The sequence below is a fragment of the Engystomops pustulosus genome, chromosome 1 (assembly GCF_040894005.1).
Source record: "Engystomops pustulosus chromosome 1, aEngPut4.maternal, whole genome shotgun sequence".
NCBI lineage: Eukaryota > Metazoa > Chordata > Amphibia > Anura > Leptodactylidae > Engystomops > Engystomops pustulosus.
Genome location: NC_092411.1, coordinates 53,015,128 through 53,041,268, shown reverse-complemented (window position 1 = coordinate 53,041,268; position 26,141 = coordinate 53,015,128). Strand labels below are relative to the sequence as shown.

Here is a 26,141-nt window from a genome sequence, read left to right as displayed (position 1 = left end):
TAAGTGAATCATGCCGATTGTGCTGTATTTGGCAAAAGAGATGAATAAATGAATTTTGTAATTTGCAGAACAGTAGCATGAAGAGTATATTGTACCACCACAGCTCCAAAGCCCTTGTAGAAGCCCAGAATGCCCTCCTCTCGCTTTATCGTATTGATGCAGTCTCTCATTCCCTCATACTGAGTGTTGATGGGCAACACTTCATACCCAAGGTCTGTGTTATCTATTATGGTGCGTGTCCCTTGAATGTGAAGGCGGTGCATGACTGTCTCAAGAGGGTAGAGAAGGACGTCGGCACATAGGCTTGCTGCAAAATTAGCTATGAGTTCTGGGAAATAATCTTCCAAAATGCTTTGGGCCGTATTGGCTCCTTCACCTGGAATTTGGGTTGGATTTTTCTTCTTCTTGATGAAGAATAAAACACACTTCTGAACTACAGAGCTGACTATGTAATGCAGCACACCATGGAGAACAGTGGGAAATGTCAGAACCAGAAGCGGCAACAGACGTTTGCTGTGAGGCACTCCGAGTCCCATAACTCGCCCAACTCCTTCCTTCAGACAATCCAAAATTCCAGGATTGTCACGGATGATCTCACTCTGTAGGACATGTAGAAGAAAGTTGCTTTAGTACTTCGTACATTTATTTGACACATGCATGCAGTCGGCTATAATGTGTCCAACCAAAAATATTGTATAATAAAGATTTAATAAATTACAGCCACCTCCGTTATTAGCACCTGGTATAGTGTCTTCCTGCTTTAGTTAAAATATTAGTTAAAAGTTCTGCATCAAATATTCTATGTCGCACCGCACCCAAGGCATGCTCACACAGTGTTAAAATGGATGGGAACACATACAGTGCAGTCTCCCTAGTTTGCGCGTGGCATTTTAAGATCTTTACACTCTAATAAAACACATTATAGGTATACCATAAAATACCATAATAGGTATATGGTCTGGTCTCGACTGTACTGAACTTCTGTGTCTGCCTACACCAGGGCCGCATCTGCCATTTGGCGAGATAAAAATCTTGCTTCAGGCAGCAGAATGCAGAACCCTGGGGGGGGGGGGGGCCTCAAAATGTCCTACTCTAATCTGGACAATTCAGCCGTCCGAATCGCCCAGCAGGTAAATCAATCACACCGTTCTCTTTAAGACACAGGTGCAATTCCTAATCGGAGCGACACAGCGCTTATGGGGCCATCTTTGTCTCTCCGTATGATGTGGGGACACAGGGGGCGGCTGATGAGGTCACGCAGCCTGTGTCTCTGCATGGAGCGCAGCCGACAGAAGAGCCGGGGAAACAGAAGTCGCAAGGTGTTGGGAGCAAATGGACTGCATATAAGTAGGAGGCTACATTCATATGATGTGCGCCCGCCGTACTGTAGCACACGTTGGCCCCGGGGAGAAGAGGAGGAGCGCTGCATAGTGATATATGATACACAGCGCTGTATTCTGGGGAAGGATAGGACAAGTCCTATCTTTTACCAGATACAGAACGGTGCGGTGCCGCCGTATGCCCATTTCCGTCTATGGGGAATCTATATACGTCCCATATACGGCCGTGTGAATGTAGCCAAAGTTTTATTATTTTTGCTGGCTAAATATTGAGGAAACTGGGAAAATCTATATATAAATATGGGGGTTGGATGCTGTTTATACTGGGGAGCATCTGTATAAAAACAAACTTGATGGGGAAATATATATGGATTGGAATCTATATTTGAGGGCAAGATAGTAATTATACTGGGGAAAGAGGCTACATAGGAGGGTGTATATTGTCAAACCTTGGGGAGATCTTAATATGGGGCAAGATAGTAATTAAACTGGGGGGGGGGGACTATATGGGAGGCTGCATATAATTAAAATGAGGGGGTGGGCTATATATTGGTGCCAGATAGTAATTTAACTAGGCTAGTGGACTATATGGGAGACGTTATAATTAAACTAGTGAGTTCTATATTCAGGAGCTGGATTTTAATTAAATTAGTGGGCGGCTGCATATGGGGTACAATATATAACTAAACTGGGATGGCCGTACATGTGGGGACGGATTTATTTTATTTAAGCTGGAGGAGATCTGTATTTAGGAGCTGTATATAATTTAATTGGGATGGGGGGGGGGTGTATATTTAGGCCTTTAAATAAAAGGGGAACTGCATATATTCATTGGTCAGGGTAGCACTGTATATAAAATCATTAGGGGCTATATGTAACAATAACAAGGTGGGATATATTAGTTTGAAACACATTAGGGGATGATATATATTGTTATTAGGGTGCTATTTCCAGTAGGATATATATAATGATGAAGGAATGTTTTATAGGGACTTTGGTTGGAATATGCTGCATGGAGCTGAAGATATCTGTCCGTGAATTCAGCACTGATATGTTATGGATGGAAGAACCCAAAATAAAGTCCTTTACATATGGAAGAGATTGTCATATATAAGATACTAGATGCAGTCGATGACTCTCAGAATCTGTAGTCAGTCACAGAACCTGCCTGTTAGAATGTTAACAATTGTATGTAAAGTTTTCAGCATTTACTATGTGGATGTGGACACCTTTAAAAGATTTGTATCCGTTTCCCTGCCAAATATAGTATGGGAACAGAGGTAGGCTACTAAAGGAGGAAGAGGGGGGGGGCAGCATTTTAAATTTTCGCTCTAAGCAGCAAATGTGCTAGAATCGGCCCTGGCTCACACCATAGGAGATGTTCAACCAATGATTAACTGAGGTGGGTCACCATTACAACCAGTGATTGGGTGAGAAGGGACTGGGAGTATTAGTAACCAATTATTATTTTAGTGGAGAATTCATTATTGTTCAATACTACAGGGTTTTTATAAAAGAGATTTTACATTTATAGTTGTGTGTGGAGATCACTTACCTGTACAGTTTCAATCAAGCTTGCTGAATAGAAGGGAGTAGCAATTGCATAGACCAAGCTGTAAAATACAAGCATCAGGTATTTTAAAGAAATGGCTACTTTAAATGCAGAAGATAGCAAATAGAAACCTGCTCAAAAACCTGCAAAGACTTACCCTTTCAGTAGAATATGCTCCCCTATTTGTTTGGGACTCCACTTATGAGTAAGTTCCCTGAAACAATAAATGAGGTTTTCAGAAACGTTTGCATAATCAAAAAACTTGCATAAACTGAACAGCTGCCATTTCCAACTACAGAGGAATCGGTGGAGTCACATGGGGCGGTTACAATGCAATGAAACAGTCGTGGAGACGGATTTGCCTAATTACATTGCATTTATGTTAACACAATGTAAATGCATTGTGTTAACCCCTTCACACACCTAGATGTATCTGTGCGGGTACTTAACGCACCATGTTGTACAGTTACACCATGGTGCAGGGCACAAAGGGTTCCGATCGTTTCTATGGCTGCCTTCAGTAGATTCAGTGCTCCTGTAAGCCTATGCACAATGCTTGGCTGACTGTGTAATATGCACAAGGGCTAATCCTCACGTCTGCGCACTTTTTTGTTAACTTTTATTAAACTCGTATGCAAATTTACTTATGCGGCTACTGGGGCGTGGAGTAGCCGCATCTGAGGTTACACGAGGCGGCTACTCCACTCCCCGGTAGCCTCTTTTCCCCTCCTACTCACCATCTTCGCCCTCGTCCGGCGATCCTGCCGTCTGCGCATGCGCAGAAGAGCAGGCCCGCCCCTGCGCGGTCACTGCTCCGAAACAGGCGCGGGCGTGCTATTCTGCGCATGCGCAGATGGCAGGATTGCCGGACGAGGGTGTGCAGCTACGCGGAGCTGCGCGCCGAAGATGGTGAGTAGGAGGGGAAAAGAGGCTACCGGGGCGTGGAGTAGCTGCCACGTGTAATCTCAGATGCGGCTACTCCACGCCCCAGTAGCCGCATAAGCAAATTTGCATACAAGTTTAATAAAAGTTAACAAAAAAGTGCGAGGATGTGAGGATTAGCCCTTAAAAGGGATATCCTCACGTCCCATTGATCCACCTACCACCCTATCTACCTTTATAGGTAGATTTGTGGTGGTAGGTTCCCTTTAAGTATGCTGAGCATATGTTACACCTTACCGAAGTTCTTCTTCATACAATATAATTCAGGAGAGTGTTTTTCATTATACCAGCTGGTAAAATATTGCTAGAAACATAGAGCAAATAAGTTATGCTGTACCTGGGCAGAGGCGTGAATTCACTGATGATACCTTCTGCTCCAAGTGTGATACCCTGAACAATAAAAGTGCTTCCCATTCCTTTCCAAAGTGCCCTTGGACCCTGTGAATAAACAAACAAAAAAAATGTTTTTTAAACTGAATGGGCCCCAAATCTGGCAATCTCCTTCCAATCCCATATAAGGGCTAAAGATCTGGACTCCTTTATAGCAAATCCTGAGGTAATTTCCTCTACATTACAGCAATCTGAAGTGTAAAACACCAGGACTCGCCTACATGTGAATTGAAAACATATTAAATACATAAGGAAGTGATCGAGATTACCAGGATATGCTGCTGGTTTTGAGGCCACAATCCTGATCAAGTTAGTGCTATTACCAAAAATACAGCATTTCCTGCCATAAATCTTCTGACTATTCTGATTCTTCTCATGAATATCTTTTCTTGTCTGCACACTACAAAGCTCTGTCTCCTGCCCCTCCCCTCTGCATTACAAGACCAGCTCAGACAAAGGCACTTCCATCCAGCAAGTAGCGTGCAGGGACTTACTCTGCAAGCCACAGACTGATAAGGTCTTGAGAGCAGGGCTGACAGTGTGCGTGTTATAGGCAAGTTAGCAGAGCTGAGAGTGTCATTGTGTTTTATATCTCATGGATCTCATCATCTCTTATCTCTGATCTGTCTCATCTCTTTTTCTATTTGTCAGATACTAGTAGAATGTTGGGAATCATGAAGTGTCTGCTTAGAGAGTCCCCACCCACACCCTGGAATATTACACTGACCATCACTGAGTGATAGGAGCTAAAAGAGCAATAATACTGTGTAAAATTGTAATGTTAAGGGGTTTTTGTAATGTAAAGGGTTTTTTTTGTATAAGTGTTTGTGTATAAGCTTTCTGTCCTGTATCTACTGACAGCTGAAAGGTAAAGGAACCTTATAAAAGTCACTAATGACTTAACTCTTTACAGACAGTCCATGGATAGTCTAATCACCTCAGAGGAGTTAATCTTATCTGCCTTAGGTGTAGAAACCTCAGAAGGCTTTCAGATACACTGCTCACTGCTGGAAAAAGAGCAGCAAAAAAAGCACAGAGAATCACTTTGACTTCATTTTTTATTATAATCACCTGCAATATTCATCTCTTAAAAATAAAAAAGCTCTAAAGGTTTAGTTACTCTAAGTTTTACACATGCACACAACAAAAAACCCTTTAAGAATGACTTTCCAAATGAAGGAAATAGTATCGGCTTCATAAATGTATTTGCTGTCTGAGAGACTGTAAAGTCATAACCTCACTTAAGTTTCATAAATAAATAGTAATTTGTTGGTTATCAGAAATATTTTATTAAAAAAATACACATAAAATGGATGACTAAGTTTGGGACAGGACCTAAAATAACCAAAGCAGAATCCTATATACAGCTCTGCACAGTCAGACTATGGAGACAAGCTGGAACACAAGATGAGGATAAGATAAGTACAGCACGCTATTCAAGAGTTCATGAACTACAGACATAACAACTGAAAAACAGAATTATCGGAAAAGATCATCTAAACCTAAGCCAATTACTGGAAGAAGAGGCAAAGAAGCTGCTACACTTACCTGTGTCTTGGTAAAACTATACATAATGTTCACAATGCTAAATGGTGATAAGTGGTAGTTTCTTGCATGGTAGTTCACCTGAGAGGAAACATAGAACACAAACATCACCATAAAAATACTACACTGATAATAATGCAATTCAACAAAAAATATGTCCTGACCATACCACATTATTATACACACATCGATGGACAAAATTGTTGGTACCCTTCCTTTCCAGAAAATTAAATTAAAATATATCGAAGAATAGTACAGGCAGTCCTCGAGTTATGCAAGATAGGTTCCATAGGTTTGTTCCTAAGTTGAATTTGTATGTAAGTCGAAACTGTATATTTTATAATTGTAGATCCAGACAAATTTTTTTTTGCCCCAGTGACAAATTGGAGTTTCAAAATTTTTTGCTGTAATGGGACCAAGGATTATCCATAAAGCTTCATTACAGCTGATTATTGCAGTCTGGGACTATAGTAAAGCATCTAGAGAGCTTCACCAGAGGTGGGGTCCGTCTTTAACTAGGGTCGTCTGTAAGTCGGGTGTCCTTAAGTAGTGGATCGACTGTAATAACATAAATCATTGCTTCTAAATTTTGAACCCCTAGGGACATGTTATACTCAGTTTATACCTGTGTTTGGACCTCCGTTATTGTCTTTAGCCACTAAAAACGATAAAAACGGAAATCTAACTGATCCGTTTAAGTGTGCATTAATTTCAATGGACTTTTTATAGCGGTTATTGTTCATTTGTACCACTTTTCTTAGTGCTTCTGTTATTTGAGCAGAGCTGCAGTGCTATTTATTCGGTCTCAAGTAAGGGTTTATAAAACTTAACCTTTAATATTGATAGTTAAGAAAATTTACTGAAAGGCCTCAAATTCATAAAAGCACAGAGCACTGTAGTAGAAAAAAAGATATGTTATATTGTACCTTGCTGTGTGACTAGGCACTCGTCCACTGGGAGTGGACCTTTTCAAATACAGGCGGTCCCCTACTTAAGGACACCCGACTTACAGACAACCCATAGTTACAGACGGACCCCTCTGCCCACTGTGACCTCTGGTGAAGCTCTCTGGATGCTTTACTATAGTCCCAGACTGCAATGATCAGCTGTAAGGTGTCTGTAATGAAGCTTTATTGATAATTCTTGGTCCAATTACACCAAAAATTTTGAAACTCCAATTGTCACTGGGGCAAAAGAAAAAAAATTGTCTAGAACTTCCATTATAAAATATACAGTTTCGACTTACATACAAATTCAACTTAAGAACAAACCTCCAGACCCTATCTTGTATGTAACCCGGGGACTGCCTGTATATGAATAACTCCCCTCACTCGAGATTGGCTGTAGAGGAGCAGGGGGCATTGCTAAGAAAGTGATGGGTGTTTTCATATATTTGAAAAGGACACGTGGAGTAGCTGTTTCCCAAGGGTGGGGGGGAAACTGCTCCTTTCCAGCCACTCCCGGTGGACGAGTGCCCAGTAACACAGCAAGGTACAATATAACATATCTTTTTTTCTCTAAAACCTATTTTTTATACAAAAACACTTTGACAGTGTATATACTATGCTCTGTGGTGACTGGGAGAGTGCTAAAAATGGGTCTCCTGATGACAGGTTCCCTTTAAATTGATAGACAGCAGATCAATGATAAAGGAAAGCTGGCCCTGGTAGTGCCCTATATTTCCAGCTGGCTCCTAGTAGTAGCTCCGATACGATATATGATATGATACAGCGGTAATTTATTGATCTCCTGGGGGGAAATTCTTTTGTACATAATGTCCTGGAAATTGTTACACACAGTAAGAGATAGGCATAACGTTACAGTTACATACATACACTACATGTTGCTAGTTCCTTGGTTGCATTCCAACAGTTACAGGACATACTGAAACACAGCACAATACAGGTTAACACAAGCACATTACACTACATAAGGGAATACAGCAGGAATAACAGAAATACACCAGTCACAATAACAAATAGACACTGGGCAGACCGACATGACATGTATCCTGCCATCATATGCCTGGCTCCTGGGTATCCCAAATAACACCCTACAGTGTATCACAATGCATTTTTGGGACGGACAACCACCTCCTACATCAGGGGTTATAGTAGGTATCACATGGTCTGCCGCACAGACAGTGGTTCTAGAACCTCAAGATGCCGGACACAGAGATGCCCCAAACAATTAATAAGCAGCAGTATATCCCCATGAAGGAGGTGGTCGCTGTCAATCTCAGAAACGCATCTGAACACACTTTAGGGTGTTATTAGGGCTACCCAGGATTCAGAGTTATATCTGGGACTGCCCTTGACAGGACAGGAGTTATTGGAGCTACTACAAGGAGCCAACTGAGAATATAGGGCATTACCAGAATAAGTTTTCCTTATCATTGATCCACTGCTTATTAATCAATGACTCCACTCGCTTCCACTTCTCAACATCAGAGCGAGTGAGACCCAACTATTTCTATACCTTTTTGCAAGGTAGGATCTACCAGAGTGCTCGCTGCATTTTGGAATTTGTGGCCTTTCACTAAATTTTTTTACATTTAAGATGATCCTTGTCAAGGAAATAATAATCTTGAATGGGTAAGATTTGTTTAACTATAGGGCAGTTACTAACTTTGTCGAAATATATGACGATTGGCATCTTTTGAAATGTCCAGGCAGTATTTTATGACATCAGAGTTTTTACAGCGTGATAAACCTGAAGATTGTAATGTTCAGTCCCCAAAGTACATGTGGTTACCTCCCCCCCATGCATCAGGACTGAGAAACAAAGGACTGTTTGAATATTCCTGGACTCTCCCCCTCATTAACACTTTGTCCAAACCTGAATGACCCTGTGAACTAATCAATGGGAGGTTCTAAAACCTGAACTAAAGAGAGATCTTATAAAACAATATAAAATACAGTAAATAGTGTTCACTCTATGGGGTCTGCTTGACAAGCTGAGTGTTCCATATTTCTCCCTCCAGGGAATCGGGATTTACTTTAATTTGTAAGTTTCAGTGATTTTTCTCCCTTTTTACACACTGATCACCTTTTTGTAATTAAAGCATTTACTTTAATTTTGGTCCATGTATGCTCTGCAAACTCATAGACTTGTAAAGTGTGATTAGCTGTGTGACTGCTAGAGAGCTGAGTGTGCATGTCTAGTGGTGTGACAAGGTGACTGCCTGAGAAGCAAGAGTGGATGTAGAGTAGGATACTTATTGGTCCTAGTATAAATGCAATAAGTGGTGGAAGCGGATTAATAATTGGGGTGCTGGAACTGTAGGCGGTGTGATTTATGCTCCATTTGTGTCCTGAGTAAAAGGCGAGCGCAAGTTTGAGTAGGCGAAATTAACCCGTACAGTTGCACCCCACGTCACGTGACGAGGCAGCGGCGTCCTCGCCCTGACAACCCTAAAGATAAAAGTCTAAGGTGGTCAGATCGGGAGACCTTGGTGGCCATTCAACTGGCCCACAATAACCAATCCACTTTCCAGGGAGCTGATCATGTGTTGCCATCAGTGTGTCAGGAGTGGGAGAAGAGGGTGGCATTGACAATCCACCACAATGGGCAGCACTTTGAACACATTTTATAAGTGGTAATAAACTTGCAAATATCTCATGTTTATTTGTGAATTCTCAATAAGTCTCATGTGTTACTTGACCCTCTTCCCATTTAAAAAAAAAAAAAGTTGGATCCAAAATGGCCACCATGGTCAACACCCATCATGGTCAACACCCATCATGGTCAACACCCATCTTGAAACAAGTCAATATTGCCAACCATTCCCAATTTATTTTGTTGCATCCATATATATGGCCCACCCTGTAGCGACAAGAGTGTTGCCCTGAACGCATGGCTCAGTCCAGGGTCATCCTACAAACATGCCAGAATGGCAAGATCATAGTATTGGGGGATTGTTAAAGGGACGTCCATGAGCCCTGATCTAAAGCCTATTGAAAAGACGTGGAAGGCACCTATTACACCTAAGAAAGCAGGGCTATTAACTCGTCTGGGATGGCCTGCTGACTTTAGATGTCAGTGGGCGCAGGTGTCAGTAGCTGCGGGAGCAGGACCCGGTCTCCGGGTGTCAGAGACACTAGGGAGAAGGGTGATGCGGTTTGTTACCACTTCTCCCTTCTCTGCTCCACACCGCATCACGCTCGAGACTATACATATTATATATAAAAACGACCAAAACAAAATAGGGAATTCATAATAATGTTAATTTTGAGTAAATTTGAAAATTTTACTAAAGTACTATAATAGTCCAAAAAAAGCCTTTTTCCCCACTTTTAACCCAAAATAAAAATGAAAAAAAGTTTAAACTTTTATTACCTTTTAACTAGCTCTATGTGTCCCGAAAAAAAACACAGCAAAAACTTTTAAAGTTACTAGATCCTTTTCAGGCCGCATCACTAAGGGGTTAGAGCAGGGGTCCCCAAACTTTTTACCTAGGGGGCCGTTCACTGTCCCCCTCAAACCGTTGGAGGGCCGGACTAAAGTTTAAAAATAAATAGCGGTCCATGTGACCGCATCCGCAATACACTGGTGCCCCCTCAATTAATTATTTAACATACTGCACCACCTTGTGAACTATTTTATATATTGCCCCAATTAATTAATTAATTGGGCCAATTATTAAATATACTGGGACCCCTCTCCATTAATTATTGAATATGCCTCCCCCCATTAATTACTAGACTGCCCCTCATAATTAATTATTTCCTATACCCCCACCATTAATTAGTTCCTATGCTGCCCCTCCCCCATTAATTAGTTCCTATGCTGCCCCCACCATTAATTATTTCCTAAGCTGCCCCCACCATTAATTATTTCCTATGCTTCCCCTCATAATTATTTCCTATGTCGGCCCCAACATTAATTATTTCCTATACTGCCCCTCATAATTAATTATTCCCTATACTGCCCCTCATAATTAATTATTTCCTATGCTGCACCTCATAATTAATTATTACCTAAGCTGCCCCTCATAATTAATTATTCCCTAAGCTGCCCCTCATAATTAATTATTTCCTATACTGCCCCTCATAATTAATTATTTCCTATGCTGCCCCTCATAATTCATTAATTTCCTATGCTGCCCCTCATAATTAATTAATTCCTATTCTACCCCTCATAATTAATTATTTCCTATACTGCCCCTCATAATTAATTATTTCCTATGCTGCCCCTCATAATTAATTATTTCCTGTGCTGCCCCTCATAATTAATTATTTCCTATACTGCCCCTCATAATTAATTATTTCCTATTCTACCCCTCATAATTAATTATTTCCTATACTGCCCCTCATAATTAATTATTTCCTAAGCTGCCCCTCATAACTAACTATTGGCCCCCAGTCGCCACAATCTTTTTTGATAAAAAATAAAAACTGTCCTCTACTTACCTAAGTCTTCTATCTTGTTGCCGCGTCCAGGCAGGAAGGGGTGCGCGGCCGCGTGATGACGTCATCACGCGGCCGCGCAGCCTAGTTCATGGAGCGATGTGCGCCGGGGTTGTCTTCCGGCCACATCGCTCCAGTAATAGTGCTCGAGCGGCCGTTTCCGGCCGCATCGAGCACTATACAGTGACGGGCAGGAGCTTCCTGTCCGGACGGACGGAGGCTCCTGCCCGACTGTCGAAGGGCGTGGGGGACCCGCGCCTGTGCGCCAAGCGTCGGGGCCGGATCAAAACGGTCCGCGGGCCGCATGTGGCCCGCGGGCCGTAGTTTGGGGACCCCTGGGTTAGAGAATGTATATAAATAACTTGAGAGATAAAATCTTATGGGGGGCTACAGAAATGGGGCTCAAACACTCTGCCACGGTCATTCTGTGAATCACTAACTGTGCAGTTTTCAGTTTCATGGATCAACCCCAGTGAAGAGGACGTTACACAGAGGATCATAGGGTTATAGAATACAAGGAGTTCCTACTATCCGGTAAAACAGCGGCATAAATCTAATGATGCAATTTTCAGGATTTATCATAACGATGCTATAACTGTTTGTCCTGGGTGATTCACACACTATAAATTCTTCCTGGTAAATTCTTCTTAAATCCAGATGATACCAAAACAGAGGATTATCAATGTCTAGAGAGAGTGACATTTAAGATCCCACTTTCATAAGTGCTGAATCACTGACAAGCAGCGACCCAAAAACTAAATTTGGACTGATAAACCACGGTCTGTTTTCGCAGTCACAATGAAAAACCGGAACCTAAAATTTTTGCACTTGTGCCGACAGTTAAAGTGTATTTGTAGAAGGTTTCACACTTTATTTTAAGAGGACTTCTCAACAGAAATTTCCTGCAAGGTCTCTGTAGTAACATGTGTCATCTTATCTGCAGACAACTGAATCAGCGAGTCGCTGGAATTCCTTTGAACCATTTCTGGCAGGTGAACGATAAATCTTTAAGTATCAGATTGTTTACTTTGGGTGAGACAGTCATAACAAATTTGGCAAGGTAAAAGTACAATTACCATAACTTTATATTATTGGGCCGCTTACACACTAGCGGGTATGATGCTTCCAACTTGCAGCGTCTGCTGACTGGAACGTCCGCCTCGAACACTGACAAGCAGAACTGGTGTTCCAGCCACACACGCTACAGATTTGAAGCATCACACCCGCTATTGTATAAGGGGCATTCTAGCCATCTTACCCACAACTACAGCACAGTACATAGCGACAACATTAAGACCACAAACTACAAATGTAGCAATGCCCCTCCAAAGAAAAGGTCTATTCTTTGCCCCCTACAGTGTAAATAATTAGGAAACAGATAGTGATGCGTCCTACAAATTTCCACGCTGTCTCTTCAATGTGGCCTCTAAGTCAGCGATGGTGAATATTTTAGAGGCCACTTTATCTTAGCGTGTCAACATGACAATATAAGCAGTAATAGATTTTTTTCTCCTGCTTGGCCACAGCTTTCATTGCTATCCGTGTCTGGAGGTCACCAATATCATTAAAAGAAGGTGGGAAAGTTGTAGCTTCTCCCCAGAGCCCCTTGATCTGGAAGAATCACGGGTCCTTGACCAGAAGCTGAAATGCAGCTCAAATGATGATCCAGCCTTGTCCGCACCTCTGCGCTCATCCTGCAGCCCCTATCGACTGAGGATATGTTGCTTTAAAAAAAAATTGTTTTTTAAAAAAAAAGAGCTAAGCATGTTACGTCCTAAGCTGTGTGGAACTGCAGGAGACCAGCCAATGTCTTTGCAGGGGTGACGGTCTGGGAGCCCACAAAGAGGGCTCAGAGTGCTGTCATAACTTACAGCAGTGGTGGGGAACTTATTTAAGGTTAAAAAAAAGGTTTTTACCTGACATTGCCGCCGCAGGACAATACAGGGGTGAGCCAAAACATTTTCTGTAAAGAGACTTGAAAGAAGAAATATATTTGTTATATAATAAACTAACACAGGAAATATGCACATCCCTTTAACGCCGATGCCCTTTTCCGTATGTGTTTTCCTTTTTTTTTGTCCCCTTCTTTATAAATCTTTACAGAGCTTTATAAGAGCTTGATTTCTGTGTAACCAATTGCATTTCCTATTGGTGGTATGTACGGTAATTATCATGCTGTGTACTAGGAAGAAGGGAAAACATTTCAAATGCAGGGAAATTTACAAAAATTGCACCATATTCTTGGAGGCTCCGTTTTTACGGCTCTCACTGTGTGCTCCAAATGATACCTTTATTTTTATAGTCGGTGCAATCATGGTGATGCTAAATTTATATAGGTTTAAAAAAAAAAACCTTTTGTACAAAAAAAATTAAGTAGTAACTTTAGTAGTCCTTATTAAGCAGTCCTAATTTTTATTATTTTTAAATCATCTAAATTTAGTATACTCATGATCGCACCAAACTGAAGAATACATTCGGAGTGTACAGTGAAAGCTGTACATAAGTCCATAAGTAAATGGAGCAAATGATTTTTTTTTTACAACTTCATTGCATTTGGAATTTGTTACCAGCTTCACTGGTCACTAGGAAGTACAATGTTATGCAGAAAACCCTCATAAAACCCCTTAAAAAAAGTGAAAGATTTTTTAAGACAGAGTGAAAAATGGAAAAGCAAAATACCAAAATGGCCTGGTAATTAAAGGGTTACTCTACCGCTAAAATAAGGAGTAGATTTTGTAATAGGAGACTGGGAGAAGGATCAGACTGTGTGAAAAGTGGGAAGGGCAGATAAGAGACAATTTCTATTGTGATAATGTACATTAGAGTACAGAATGTTTTTGTATAGTTAGTAATTTATTGTAATTAGCTGAATAGTATTTTTTTTCCAATTCAATTACTTTGGATCTGCTCATGTCCTGGAGTTATTGGACGTTAATACACTTGTATTACAATACTATAGAAAGAATTTTAGGACTCGGCGCCGGATCTAAAATGCTGATGGTCATTCGTTATCTTGCTGGTGAGCCTATGATTGACTGTTTGCGTAGCAGTTGGGGGGTCGAATGACCCTTTAATAAGGGTCACCTAAGAACATCAGCAAACACACATTTCTGAAAGTCTTAGTGGGCTTCACTGAGTGGTGTCTCATTTACTGACTGGAAACTTATGGGCACAGTGTCAGCCAGATCCACTTTGTAAAGTGTGCCTACCTTCTCCAAGTGAAGAATTTAGTTTAGGTAGGTTATTTATTTCAAAGTAATTCTGGGTATCTATATAGATAGATTTTTTTTGTATTATTACATGGGTGGGCAGTAGGGGGCTCACGGGCTGAGCCTTGTCCTTACAGCCTAAGTTTTTATTCCATATTACAGAAAACACCTGTGGCTAACAACTGCCATTGGTGACAGCTGCAATCTTCAGCTGTATAGACAAGAATCAAGCCATGAGCCATCTCCATACACTATTTGCCGACCCGCCTGAGTTATGGTGGTTTGTGGCAAAGGGTTAAGATTGACCACCAATCTTAAAAGGGGTTTTCCAAGAATCATAAAAAAAATAAAATAAGGTAATGCCGTGTTCACATGCACTTTTGAATTGCACTTTGAGACCCATGGCACCTCAGGGAACTTCCATAGACTGTAGCAGGTGCCACGACATTAGCTTAATCAGGTTGCACAGACCACCGTTCCAGGCAAGTATTAGCATGCCAGCTCCAAACAGCCGGGAGCAAGGTGGGCAGGGCGCCAACTCAGTGTGCCCACCTGTACGCACCTGTTGAGGGTCAAGAGAACATGCCGATGGTAGCAGCCAGAATTTATCCAGGTGGAGCATGGGGGAATGGGCTACAGGCACTGCTTCATGCCCCACCAGCTCTAATTGCAACATCCATAGTGAAAATAAAAGGTTATTGTTCCCTTGGCTCGTATGGGCTAATATACAATAAAAAGTAACGTGGGACATACTGTTAGTACAGGTGGATGAATTTAAAAAAAACACCCACTTGCGTTGATGCACCTTGGCTATGCATTGAACTACCTCATTCAGCATTTAGCTCATTTCTGATAAACTACTAACATTACACAATATAAATGGAAATAAAGCCATATTGAGTCCCAGTAGACATACCTCGCAAATCCGATGCCAAACCCAGCAAAACGATTGAGTTGTTCTGAAAAAAAAAAGAAAAAAGAAAGAAAAAGAAGGAGAGATAATGAGAAATACACTTTTTAATGAAGGTTAAAAAGGACAATACTTGTACGATACAAGTCCCATCTGTGAATAGAGCAGGTGACGTCAGGGACCAGACGGGACTTGTGTCCTAAGGGGGTGTGTATAAATTATAAGACAAGACGCTTTCATAAAATAGCTGGAGCTCCCCAGACTAATTACCATAATTATTATAACTCTACATTGTGGCGTATAGACTTATAAACGAGTCCTGATGAGCTTCTTATCATCAGGAGCCCTTTTTCTGGCTCCCACGTGTCCCCATAGAGAATAGTATGCACATTGCCAAAGTGTTTTATAATTTCCAATAAAAAGAAAAGTTAGATGAAAGTTTCTTTCTCTCTGCAGAGCAGTGTCTCATGTCCCATGGGAGTGGCCAGTGAGTAGTCCCCACCCCCAAACCTCGGGAAATCGCTCCGTCATGCATCTATTTCAAATTGGAGGGATATGGGCGGTTTTTCAAATTTGAAATAGATGCATGTTGGAGCGGTTTCCCATAGGTGGGGATGGGGGGGAGGGAGGGGGGAACCACTTCTCACTGGCCACTCCCATGGAGGAAAGGTAAACTTTAATATAACTTTTCTTTTTATCGGAAAAACAATGTTTTATTATAAAAACACTTTGACAATGAGCACACTATTCTCTATGGTGACATGGGGAAGCCAGAAAAAGGGCTCCTGATGACAGGTTCCCTTTAAGGTGAACTATGGAATGGCTGCAGAAATTACACACAGGTGCTAAACTCCACAAGTGAAAGCTACATGGTTGTCCAATCTGCTGGAATAATATTACTTATTATAATTTATGCACGCCTCCTGAGTGATGTCACCGGACTCTTCAGCAGGGAGAGGAGGCAAGTATGGCTGCTGGAGGAGCGCAAAATTATTAACAGAGTGCTTTGTGGCTTGATGGCTCCTACCTCTTGATGTATCCGGCTGCACAGTGTTTATTTCTACGCCAGGTCCTACCTGGCATAGAAATATCTTCAGCAGGTGAACTTTCACTTGTAAAAGTGTGCTTGCTGCAGCGAGTGTGCAAACATGGAGCAGAAATGAGCCACTCCCTCGCCAACAGCACCCACGCTCATGCCCCCTTGGCGTCGAGATGAAGTAAAGGGAGAAATAATCGCAATTGCTGGCGGTCTGCTACATTACTAATGTATTAAGCTGCAGATTTAACCTTAGAGAGCAAGTGATAAAGGGATTCATCTATATTTATGGTTGTACAGAGCCCCCAGCATTGTGCGCTCTTCCCACCAAAATCAGGTATAAATAGTAATAGGAAGAAAATACATATACAGGCGGTCCCCTACTTAAGAACACTCGACTTACATACAACCCCTAGTTACAAACGTACCACTGGATGTAACTGCTGTAACAGTTATCACATGTGTCTGTAATGAAGCTTAATTGTTAATCCTGGTTCTTATGACAACCCAACATTTTTAAAATCCAATTGTCACAGAGACCAAAAAAGTTCTGTCTGGAGCTACAATGATAAAATATACAGTTCCGACTTACATACAAATTCAACTTAAGACCCGGGGACTGCCTGTATATATAATACTGGCTTTGGAGAAATAAAAAAAAACATCAAGAAAATAGGTGAATGTGACTGAATGTGTGAATTCTAAAAAAGACCATTGTATTCCAAGATGCTTGCACTAGAAAATTCCACACAATGGATTTCTAGAGTAAAAGGAATGGGTGCCCCCACCCCAAATATCTATGGAAATGACTCAGAGACCCTTTGTCTTAACTTGGCATTTGTCTGCATCCACTATCGATCACTAACATCTTTATAGAAGCCCATCATATAGTTGGCAGTAAGTCCTTCCCTAGATGCCATAAAAGACAAGGCAGGAAACTACCCGAATGAATGACTCAGCCTGGAGAGCGAGCACTAGGAGGTCCCCGTGAGTCACCCGCGCTTCCTCACAACCAGGAGCACCTGCACATTTCTTTTTGGAAGAGTAGAAAAGGTTAAATTCAAGTTTGGAGGAGAATAAAGGATATGTGCCCACTATTTAACCCGTTCGGGGGCATTTAACTGCAGGTTTATAAATCTTTACAGCCAAGTTTTGCTACAGGATATACAAAAGGTCTTAAAAGACAATAAGTAACATTTTATTACGCCTGACACTCTCACTTGTAAATAAACGGATCGTTCTCCGCTGTGTGACCAGATCGGCAAGTTTATATGCCTGAACTCTGACCACGGAAGCAAAACCCTTGCTTCCTCTTACACAGTCAATTTAACCCCTTAACGATTTGACCCTTTTTTGGGGTTTCCATTTTTCACTCCGCACATTCAAAAAACCATAACCATTTTATTTTTCCATGTGGTGTAAAAGGAGAAATAATCGCAATTGCTGGTGGTTCGCAAACAACTGCTATTATTTCAGGTTTTCTACACCAGTTTTTTGGCCTAGAATCCCTGATAAATCTCACTACTTTAATGCACTAAGATGCAGATTTACTGCTCTGCAAATCTACATGTAATACATTACCTGTAGTGATAGGCTCACCACCACTTCTCTAAGGCTATGGCACGGGTGTCAGAGGTGGGCACTCAGACCATCGCCCCAGGACAGAGTTCACCAAATAGGACAAAATCTTCCTGCAGTCCAAGGCAACTTAAGCAACACTTCATTGGCTGTTTCGAGCTGCAGGAAAAGTGAGAAGGTGTTGACAGAACTGCATTATCTTTGAAGCTCATCCAGCTGGACCCACCATTCTTTTTCTACAAAGAGACCCTGGAGAGAAGCTGCAACGAGAGTCTGATTTGCCCCCCTTCTTTCACCAGAATTGGTGGCCTCAGGTGGCCAATATGATTAAAAAATGTGAAAGAACATGTAGCAATAAGTTACTGTTTAAAATGCCATGTTAGCACTTCACAGTACATAAGTGGATATTGGTTGTAGTTTGGGCACTCTGTCTCCAAAAGGTTCGCCATCACTGCCTTAGAGGGTAAGTGTTTAAAGGGATTCATCTATATTTATGGTTGTGCAAAGCCCCCAGCATTGTGCACTCTTCCCACCGAAGCAGTTTTTGGAGCCAAAATCAGTCATAAATAGTAACACGAAGAAAATACATCTATAATCCTGGATTTGGAGTAAAAAAAAAAAAAAAGAGAATCCAAAAGAAAATCTGAATGTGTGAAATCTAAAGAAGACCATTGTATTCCAAAATGGCTGCACATCCACAATCAAAATACCACCCCATGGATTTCCAGAGTAAAGGGAATGGGTGCCCCCACCCCAAATATCCATAGAAATGACTCAGGGACCCTTTGTTGTATTTGAACTTGGCATTTGTCTGCATCCAATATCGATCACTAACATCTTTATAGAAGCCCATCATATAGTTGGCAGTAAGTGTTTCCCTAGATGCCATAAAAGACAAGGCAGGGAAACTACCCGAATGAATGACTCAGCCTGGAGAGCGAGCACTAGGAGCTCCCTGTGAGTCACCCGCGATTCTTCACAACCAGGAGCACCTGCACATTTGCTTGAGGATATAGAAAAGGCTGTAAAAGACAATAAGTAACATTTTATTATGCCGGACACTCTCACTTCTAAATAAACGGATTGTTCTCCCCGTGTGACCAGATCGGCAAGTTTATACGCCTGAACTCTGACAAGAGTGACAATACACCTTATCACTACAAAGACTATGGCCCACATTGACTAAGGGCCTTGCTCACGTTTTCTGTTGGACTTTGCACTTTCTTTTAGGTGCAAACTCCTTGCACAGGTATTTAAGAAGTCCCTGCTTCACATTTGTGGCGCATGCAACCGTTTTGTGGCGTGGCTGCAATATTCTTCACGTGACACACATTTTTGCAATGAAAATCCTGAATATGGCGCCCCCTGCACACTACACAGGCAAACTGCACATAATACAGACTGCGCGGTTCTTAGTAAATGTGCCCCATGGTGTTCTCACTGCGCCGGGTGTAATAGACCCCTATGGGGCTGTAATCTGGACACTATTTGTGCAGTCACATCACAGCCCCAATACGGTTGTGTGTGGGGCCTTAGGGCAGAGCCATACAACTGAAAACTTTTTATTTTTCTTCTTCTTTTTTTTTTTAATGGATGGCAGCACACAGCTAAACTTAAAGCAATAACTTTTCATGGATCAATCCCTGCTGACTTATCTTAAACGAATGTGCAACTGATTCATTAAAGGACATCTACCGCCAGATCAAGGATTGTAAACCAAGCACACATACATGTAGGTGTGTGCCCCCTCTGTCAGGATCAGCTCTTCTTTAAGCTTCTTATGTCCTTGTTTTTATGGAAAAAAAAAAAGGCTTTAAATTATGCAGAAGAGCCTGTGGAGCTTCAGGCTCATTTGCATAGTTTTTTTGTAAAAACAAAAGACATAAGGAGCTAAATGAGGAGCGGATCCTGCCAGAGGGGGGCCCATACCAGTATGCACTTAGTTTACAATCCTTCACCCTGATGGTAGATATCCTTTAAAGAGAAAAGCATGTTCTAATCAGAACAGTTTTTCATGGATCACTTATACACCACAGTGCATAAGGATTTGTGTAAAAATGATGCTAGGCTGCAAAGCTTACGTGCAGGTAGCTTGAGGCAGCTCCTTTCTTTAATCATTTGCATTATTATATAATTGTGTGTTATAACTTACTTTCTTGCACCCTTACATAATCCTCTGTGTAGTCCAAAGGATTGGGCTTTGGTTTGGATGCATTTAAAAAAACAAACACATAACTTGTCTGTGCTGCAGAATGCTCAGCTCTCAGCCCCCACCTTTGTGCTCCTGTACAGCTCCTGAGGAGTTTTTAGCACACACACAAGTCACATGTTTTTGAAATGCATGTAAACCAAAGCCAACCCCAGAGACTCAGTAGATGATTCTGTGAGGGTGCAAGTAAGTAAGTTATAACATACAATTATAATATTGTAATGCAAATGCTTAGAAAATGCAGAAAGGAATATTTACACTGCAGCTTTAATGGGCACTTGCAACCTGTCTTTAGTGCAAATGAGGTCCCTGGTGACAGGTTCCCTTTAACACAAAGTGGAGGATATAGCTCGACCTTAGAAATGCAATACTGCAGCAAAAAATAAACATTGTGCATATTCTAAATCCACAAGGGAAATACAAGGCATTCTGGTATCCTGGATCTCCAACAAATGTGAAATTTTATTTAACATGCTCTGGCTCCAGTCACCCCCAGAGCCCTTCAGGCTCATTAGCATCATTTTAAAAGTTGATTTTAGAAAAGAGGAGGCAGTGGATAACAAATAAGATGATTATCACTGGATCAATGAGTAGGTGGCTTATCATGGTTAAATTTGATGGTAGATTTTCTTTAAAGGAGCATAATTGATATAGCTGTGGAAACCTCAAAAGGTTTTTTTTAAAGGTTTTAGCTTAAAAACATTGGGGGTCATTTACTAAGGGCCCGATTCGCGGTATCCTGACGTGTTACCTGAATATTTCCGATTTGCGCCGATTTTTCCTGAATTGCCCCGGGTTTTTGTCGCACGCGATCGGATTGTGGCGCATTGGTGCCGGCATGCACGCAACGGAGATTGTGGCCGAACGAAAACCCGACCAATTCAGAAAAACCAACGCATTTAAAAAAAAAAAAAAAAAAAGTGTCACTCGGCACGCACTTACCTTCAATCAGCCTGGCTCGGTGTACTCCAGTGCGTTCCGATGCTCTTCAGCGCAGCAGCGACATCTGGTGTATGTCGAATGAACTGCCTAATGAATCCCGTCCGGACCCGAATCCACCGCAGAGAACGCACCGCACAACACGATCTGATTATATGGGGACAGACTATGGGAACGGTCATTCTTCACAGCAATGGGATCTGGAAATACTCTTCCATATAAGTGTGAGACCACCAATCTGATAATGATCAACTATCCTAAGGGTGCTGACAGACGATAACATTTTGATACAGAACCAAAGTGCATGAGGGTCGTGGCCTGCACCTGTGCGTTTTGGTTCCGTATCAAAACGGAATCAAAACGCTATCATCTGACAGCAGCCTATGGATAAATAATTACTCAGAAAATACCCCCCGAATAACAATCAACTTAGGTCGCAGCAGTTTTTTGTTCACTTTTCGCTCTCCACCTCGCTCTCAAAGATCCATAACTTTTTAATTTTTCCGTGTACAGAGCTGGTGAGGGCTTAGTTTTTGCCTAACAAATTTTTCTTCTCAGTAACGTTATTTATTATTCTATGCCGTGTACTGGGAAGCTGGAAAAAAAATTCCAATTATTCTTTGGTTGGGTACGGTCACGGTGATACCAAATTTAGACAGGTTTTATTGTGTTTTAATACATCTTTTATTATTTTTTTTTAACTTTAGAATTTTTTTAGAATTTTTATAACCTCTTGGGTAGATGGTCTTATTGTTCCTACCATATAGTGCAATACTAACAGGTTCATACTCCGCACCTCAGCACCGTATATATATATATATGGCACAGAGCGTGCAGAGGTTAAACCTTACCACCTCCGTCTTGACCGCACTCAGGAGTGAGCAGTGTGTAAACGTCAATGGACCTGCGTTCAGATCTCTATTCTCTTCTATCACCAAAATGATAATAAAGAAATTCTAACACATCCATTAAAATGTCCCTTAATTCAAAGAACTTTTAATTTCTTCTATGGTTATTCTTTTGCAACAACTCCATTATTTGTGATGGAAAAAAAAAAAAAAAGCGCTGCAGCTTCTGTCCAATTTTTTGCTCAAATATTGAAAGCCTTATGGAAGTGGTGCAAAAGGAGACTAACAGAAGCCATTAAAAGTGGAGCCATTTTGTGGGAACTCCCCTTTTCCTTCAAATCCACACCCTTTTATTAAGCTGTTCCCCTTTGTTATACTAGTCAAAAAAAAGTGTCTAAAAAAACTTGATAAATGGTGTGTAGGCAATTTAAATTTTAGTGTGCAAATTAGGATACATCCACATAAAATTTTCTGCATTAACAAAGCGTAAAGGAAAGGAAAGTTCCCATAGCCCCGCAGACTAATTTGCATAATTTTTAAAACCTTTAAAATCAAAAAACAGGGCATAAGAAGCTAAAAGAGCAGATCCTGTCAGAGGGGGCACACGCCAGTACTGTATCTATATGTGCTTGGTTTACAATCCTTCATCCTGGTGGTAAATGTCCTTTAACATGTATTCTTGATAGAAAGATCCCAATTTGCACCACAAAATGATGGCATGGCCTCGAGTAAGCCAACTTACAGTAGGTGTGAAGTGAGACTAAATACTATACCAGATTTATCATCCAGCATCAGGAACTGTGATAAATCTGGTGCAGTGTCACGCGCTTTGGTGCAAGGCACAGCAGCCTGGAAAATTTCTAATCGCTTATGGCAGAAAACTGTCCCTTATTACAGCAGAGATGTGCAGGAGATTCTGGCACATGGGCATCCAGCCTTGTGCCAATGTTATTAAGAAGCTTAAGCTGCAACCACAGTGGTTTTGCTGCCAACGTTTTTTACTCCTTGCCAGCCAGACATGTCATAAGGCAAAAAGGGTGAGGATTTCTATCAATATCTCGTTAAGAGGAATGGGGATTTATTATTTATACTTGGTCATGACATGGGAAGTAAGGGGAGCTCACAGACAAACAATCTGTTGATGGTATGAGGTAATAGCCCTGGAGAGCAGTCTAACCATACCTTTGTGTGTGATGGTAGAAGCTGGGCAGTGAAAAATGCATTTGTATTCCACAGTTGCAGCTGGACTTGGAGCACTGGTGGAGTTTCCTCACACTGCTGTGCTCTTTGATCTCTGCATTAACTTCTCCACAGTCCCTCATATCTGCTGCGTATTTATCCAGAAGCCTTATACTGCTCTTCCTCAGAGATGTGTGCACACCAGTGCAGCAGAGCGCTCCACATACAGCTACAATCCTGGAATAGAAATGCATTTTTCACAGTCCTTCACAAAAGTATGGTTTACAAAGATCTCCGTGACCACTGTCTGCACCTGTGTATGGTCAAAACTGCTGGTAAACATCCTTTAACTAAAAATCCTGAGATAAAAATTTACCTAGAACTCTAAGGTCTCACGCACTTGTAACAGATGCTCGCTCAGGACAGCACCCAGGCAGGACAGAAGTTATAGGGCGGCATGGTGGCCTTGCAGCGCTGGGGTCCTGGGTTCAAGTTCCAAGGTCAACATCTGCAAAGAGTTTGTATGTTCTTTCTGTTTGCAAGGGTTTCCTCCTGGTCCTCCAGTTTCCTCTCACACTCCAAAACATACTGGTAGGTTGATTAGATTATGAGCCCCATTGGGGACTGGGACCGATATGGCAAGCTCTGTGCAGCGCTGCGGAATCTGTGTGTGCTATATAAATACAGGAAGTCCCCAGGTTACATACAAGATAGGGTCTGTAGGTTTGTTCTTAAGTTGAATTTGTATGTAAGTCGGAATTGTATATTTTATCATTGTAGCTCCAGCCAGAACTTTTTTGGTCTCTGTGACAATTGGATTTTAAAAATGTTGGGTTGTCATAAGAACCAGGATTAACAGTAAAGCTTCATTACAGACTCCTGTGATAACTGTTACAGCTGATCATTGTAACCTAGGACTAAAGCACAATAAATTACCAATATCCAGAGGTCCGTTTGTAACTAGGGGTTGTATGTAAGTCGAGTGTTCTGAAGTAGGGGGACCGCCTGTAAAGGAATTTCTATCTCCATAGAAAGAATAGCACCCGGCACCCTAATAAGGGAAAATATGGGACATGTCCTATATTTTTCCAACCACCGTCACCGCACAGTTACCGGGTGTCATAGGTATCTAAGGGGACCGCGATCTGATCACTGGTGATTCAATAACGTGGATCGGCACATTGCCAGGGACAGGACTCCGTACATCATAGTAATAGTCCCTGCAGAGGACTCCATGGGGCAAATTTATCAAGCTGTCTGAAAGTCAGAATATTTCTAGTTGCCCATGGCAACCAATCACAGCTCAGATTTTATTTTACCAGTGCTTATGAATATTTTAAAGGGGAGCTGTGATTGGTTGCCATGGGCAACTAGAAATGTTCTACCATGGGGAGAGAAAAAGAACTGGACCGCACATCCACACATCATACAATGATCTACTGCCGCTAGGCTACATTATATAAACAACTGCAGGTTCTAAGTTACATTTTGATCAAATTGTAAAAGCCCACCAACCACTTCAAGGTGACCTCTTTTTGGTGGGTCCCTACGCTATTATGTCTGGCATCACATGGCGTCCACCACCGCTGCAGCACAGCACCGGCAGGGACCAAGACCTAGTTGCCCCCCAGCACCCGTACTGGCAGGCCTAGCCCCCATGGCTCTGGGCTCCCACCAGCACCGCACCACAGAAGCGGCGGACGCCATGCAATACCATGTGAACAGGAAAAAAGGCTCACCATGTGTGAACAGGTGTTGAATACTCACTGTTCCATGTGGTCTCAGACACTAGCTAGTCTCCTAGCTGTTCACATGGTGCAGTATTGCATGGCGTCCGCCGCTTCTGTGGTGCGGTGCTGGTGGGAGCCCGGAGCCACGGGGGCTAGGCCTGCCAGTATGGGTGCTGGGGGGCAACTGGGTCTTGCTCCCTGCCGGTGCTGTGCTGCAGCGGTTGTGGACGCCATGTGATGCCGGACATAATAGCGTAGGGACCCACCATAAAGAGGTCACCGTGAAGTGGTTGGTGGGCTTATACAATTAGATAAAAATGTAACTAAGAACCTCGAGTTCGTTATATAATTAGCCTAGCGGCATTAGATCATTGTATGATGTGTGGATGTGCGGTCCAGTTCTTTTTCTCTCCCCATGTTGAACTAGAAATATTCTGACTTTCAGACAGCTTGATAAATCTGCCCCCCTGTGTCATATATATATATGTCCTCAGCACATGGTCAGTAAGTTATACCAGCCAGCGCAAGGGCCGTGATTCACATTGCTGATGTTGTGCGGTTCCTGTTGCTCCTCCTATAAATTTATGAATAATCTGACAACAGGGAGGGGCCAGTCACCTAGTCTCTGCATCAGCCCTGTGACAATGACAAGACCCATGTGTATATTACAACAAGGAGGAGATGCAGACAGACATTCATGGGGAATTTCCTATAATATATACTGATTCGCACATTGTGGGGTCAGTGTGACCGCCCCCTAGTGGTGTGTTGTGTATACAGTGATGGCAGCGCCTCTCACCCCCACCGCTGGCGGCGCTGCTCTCCTCCCCCAGGCCGGGGGGCGCCTGGTTCCCATCTCCTCCGTACTGCGGGGTCTTCTCCCCCCAGTGCAGGTTGCGGCTCCCCGGGATGTCGGGCGGGGTGGTCACCCAGTGTTGTGACAGATCCCCGGAAGAGCTGAATGACCTTGCGGGGAAGCTGTGCTGATAGGGCGGGGGAGCCTCCTCACCACGGGCCCAGGCGGACCCCCTATATCCCAGGCCATCAAAGCCCTCGGGCCGGCGGGGCTGCATGATCCCTCTAGTGCTACACAGGCGGCCCCGGGCACTGCGTGACGTCACTCAGCTCCGTGCAGGAAGAAGACGGCCGGGGTACACAGTGACGTCACGAGCAGCGAGGCATGGCGGGACTTGTAGTCCTCCCCTCCGCCAATAGGCTCTGCCGCCTGGAGGATGACTGCGGCGCTGTGACAGCCAGGGCGCGGCAGAGCCACACGTGGGGGTGTGTACCGCACCCCGGCCTGTCATTGGGAGGGAGGGAAAGGGG

General features: G+C 42.5%; 1 protein-coding gene across 1 annotated transcript; it reads right to left on the bottom strand.

Annotated features, from left to right (window-relative positions):
- On the bottom strand, positions 1 to 26,141 carry SLC25A46 (solute carrier family 25 member 46). The gene is made up of 8 exons (XM_072140544.1): positions 25,615 to 26,141; positions 15,303 to 15,345; positions 13,094 to 13,151; positions 5,773 to 5,850; positions 4,172 to 4,272; positions 3,050 to 3,106; positions 2,896 to 2,953; positions 1 to 599 (listed from the first exon to the last, which is right to left on the bottom strand). The coding sequence occupies exons 1-8, from the start codon at positions 25,886 to 25,888 to the stop codon at positions 9 to 11; spliced, it is 1,260 nt and encodes a 419-aa protein (XP_071996645.1). The 5' UTR covers positions 25,889 to 26,141; the 3' UTR covers positions 1 to 8.